The 3,138-nt window shown below is 61.7% G+C and overlaps 2 protein-coding genes across 2 annotated transcripts in view; both read right to left on the bottom strand.

Moving 5' to 3' along the window:
* The window catches only part of VDBG_09757 (conserved hypothetical protein), a gene marked incomplete at both ends in the record, with an annotated part of 2,808 nt that extends 1,352 nt beyond the window's left edge, over window positions 1-1,456 (bottom strand). The window contains 4 exons of the mRNA XM_002999991.1: window positions 90-738; window positions 855-1,073; window positions 1,162-1,245; window positions 1,436-1,456. Coding sequence (XP_003000037.1) covers window positions 90-738; window positions 855-1,073; window positions 1,162-1,245; window positions 1,436-1,456 — 973 coding nt within the window. The remainder of the gene's footprint in view (window positions 1-89; window positions 739-854; window positions 1,074-1,161; window positions 1,246-1,435) is intronic.
* A 1,247-nt stretch (window positions 1,457-2,703) lies between these two features.
* The window catches only part of VDBG_09756 (conserved hypothetical protein), a gene marked incomplete at both ends in the record, with an annotated part of 1,950 nt that continues 1,515 nt past the window's right edge, over window positions 2,704-3,138 (bottom strand). Inside the window, 2 exons of the mRNA XM_002999990.1 lie at window positions 2,704-2,947; window positions 3,006-3,100. Coding sequence (XP_003000036.1) covers window positions 2,704-2,947; window positions 3,006-3,100 — 339 coding nt within the window. The remainder of the gene's footprint in view (window positions 2,948-3,005; window positions 3,101-3,138) is intronic.

The following is a 3,138-nucleotide window of genomic DNA, read 5'->3' as shown; positions in this document are numbered from 1 at the left end:
ATGAGCTCCTGCCGTGTGCGGATCGGCTTGCCGTCCGGCCCGATGGCCTTGCGCGCCGCCTGCAGCTCCGCTATGCGGCGCCGCGAGACGCGCCTTGAGCGCCGATGTGTCCTGTGGGATCTTGAGCTGCTTGGGCTTGTCGGAGGGGGCACGTCGACCGACGTGGCCGGCGCTGCCCGAGGCTGGTGCCGCGGCGTCGTCGAACACGGGCGAGTGCGAGGGGGAGCGTTGACTGGATGCTGTGGATGCAGGCTTCTCCTCGAGGCCGGCCATGTCGAAGCTGGGCTTGCCCGTCTCTGCCTCCGAGTCGACCGTCTCGTAGCCGTCGTCTGACGGCGGTTTGGCGGCTATCTTGCTTGTGGGCTTTTGCTCCTTTGCCTTTTTCGCCGCGGTGCCCTTCTTCGTCTCGGCCTTGACTGGCTCGGTCTTGACTGGCTCGCTGGCCTCGACCAGCTCCTCCGTCGCCTTCTGGCTAGCAGCAGCAGCAGCAGCAGCAGCAGCAGCAGCCTCCTTGGCCGCCAGCTTCTTCGCCTTCTTCTCCGCCTGCCGCGCCTGCTTGGCCTTGCGGTCCGCCTTCTGGCCGTCGCGCTTCGCGAGCTTCATGAGCTGATCCTGCGTCATGTCGGCGGGGTTGGCATCGCTGACGCCGACGAGGGTATCCTGCTCAAAGTCGCGGTCGATCTTGAGCTTCTTATTCGCGATGAGGTCCCGTCTCCTGAGGCCCTGGCCGGGCGTCTCCTGCACGACGCCGGGGGCGGCGTCGTGTCGTTGTCGTTGTCGTTGTCGTTGTCGTTGTCCTGGCCCTGCTGCGTGGTGCTCGGCGCCTTGTCCTCCCCCCCCTCCGCGGCGGGCACCGGCTGGGGCAGCGCCGCCTGCTCGGCGTCCTCCATCTCCTGCAGCTTGCGCTTGTTCTTGGCGCGCTCCTCCATGACGTCCTTTGCGTTGCGGTTGCGGTCGCTGTCGGGGTCGAGCTTGCCCATGCGGGCGGCCTTTGCCTCGGCCTTGGTCTGCTTTTTGCGGTTCCACTGGTCCTGGGGGTGTGAGCGGGGTTGTTGTGATGCAGGAGGCCAAGGCTTTTTTAACAAGACTTTTTCAACAAGGGGAAGATTTCGTTGCAAGGAGGAGAGGGTGTAAAGAGGTGCAAGAGAGGAAAGAACATACAGAGGTATCCTCCCCATAGTACATCTTGGCCGGGATCAGCGACAGCAGACCGTCAAAGGCCTTTGCATGGTCGCGCAAGCGATCCTACGCAGGGCAATCAGTCAGCTCTGCTGTTCGTGCTTCGTCTTCTCTGCATCGTCTTCTCTGCATCATCCCTTTCTCCTCCATTGTGTATAGTCCTCCTCTTTCGCATGGCGGGGGGCGCAGCAGACGGCCAGCACGCAGGCAGGCCCAAGGGCAAAAAAAAAAACCAAAGACGGGGCGGGCAACGAACCTGCAGCGACGAATCCGTCATCCTGTCCCAACGGAATATCCTCTTTCTCGTCGTCTTTTTGCGAATCACACTCCTCAAGTACGTGCTGCAAAGTCGGGCAAGCAAACAGGCAGGGCAGTCACAAAAAGTGGCAAGAGGACGCTCAGGTAAAAAAGAAGGGCGGGAAGGGGAATCAGCAAAAGAGACACAGCCAGCCAGCGGGCGCCTTTCCCACTGGCTGGGATCTGCCCACCGCCCTCTTGAAATTTTCTGGCGGGTGGAGATGCGTGTGCGAACTCTTGGCGGGCTTATCTTATCGTCTCTCGTAGTGTCGGTACGGTACTCGCGAGACCCGTGACCTCAACCCTCTTCATACCTACGAGCGCAATCACATACTCTGGACTTTGGCTAGCTGGGTAGTTTGCTTTATGTTGAAAGAAGTATGTGCTTCTAATAGTTACAGGCCTGGCAAGCATGTAGTATAACGGTTCAAAATGAGCTTACCTTTGAGGAGTGACTTTTGTCATCCTGCCTAGGGGCCCAAGTACCTAGGTACCGCCGTGCCTGAGCCCCGCTACGTCCGCTGGGCGGTGTGTAATCGATCTGTGGGTCAGGGTCCAGAGAGCCTCCATGACGTGCACTCCACTTGGCGAGACCACATGCAAGAGGTCAGTCTCATCCATGGCAGTCAGACTACATGCATACAGCTCGTGGCTCGGAGCACGCCATGCTTTGGATGCTTTGGGATGTGTTGCTCTCTTCGACTTCCTATTCATGACAATGCCTTAATTACTCTATCGCACCGCCTCGAACACCTGCATGCCCAGGCGCCCAGCTCCAGCAGCCCCCAACGCCGCTCGCTACTCATAAACACAAAGCGCAGTCCAGACCAGGACCGCGCACGCCATGTCCGGCCAGAAGAATCAGTCAAAACACCCAGTGGCAGACCGGCCAGCACCATTGCCAATGTACATGAAGACGCCGCCCGCATGACGTGACGACCACCACTGCAAAAACACCCACAACACCACTGCTTGCCCCTCGGCGGCAGCCTGCCCCTCAGCGGCAGTCCGTAGAAAGCAAGCCACGATCACTCGAGTCCTCCGATAGCATCCCGCCCCATCTTCGTCATCTGGAACCGCGTGGCGACGCCCAGCGCGGCCGCGTCGGGCGCCGGCCGCATCATGCTCGCAAGTCCGTAGTCCGGCGCACTCTATGCGCCAGCCGTCCCGACCGCGAGCGACGGCGTCTGGCGGGTAAAACCACGGAGCTGCCGCTTCCCTTGGCGTTCATCTCGGCCACCCGTTGCCTCTCGGCTTTTCCCTCTCGAGCTGCTCCTTCTCCGACTTTGTGATGCGCGGCTTCCTCGTGAGCGCGCCGCCTCGAGACCCGCGACCGCCGCGGATCCCGGGCCGCCGCGAGACCCCGGCCGCCATCGAGCGTGCTGCCCTCGCCGCCCTCGCGTTGCCGCGCGAACCGCCCCGGCTGCCGCGCCCGCCGCGACTGCCACGTCCACGCTTCGGCAGTCCATCTCTGTGCATAGGTCAGCATAACAGGCCTCGTCGCCCGAAGAAGCGAAAAAGTGACGTACGGTCTCGTGGCAGGCTTCTCGGGCTCCGGCACCAGCGGTCCCGAGTAGACGAAGAAGCCGTCCCTGCTCGCGGCAGTTTGCTCTTCCCAGAGCATCTCCGAGTCGTCCACAAAGTCGTCCTCCTTGTCGTACT

The sequence above is a fragment of the Verticillium alfalfae genome, genomic scaffold (genome assembly GCF_000150825.1).
Source record: "Verticillium alfalfae VaMs.102 supercont1.16 genomic scaffold, whole genome shotgun sequence".
NCBI lineage: Eukaryota > Fungi > Ascomycota > Sordariomycetes > Glomerellales > Plectosphaerellaceae > Verticillium > Verticillium alfalfae.
The sequence above is the reverse complement of the archived record's forward strand: the minus strand, read 5'-3'. Positions and strand labels throughout refer to the sequence as shown.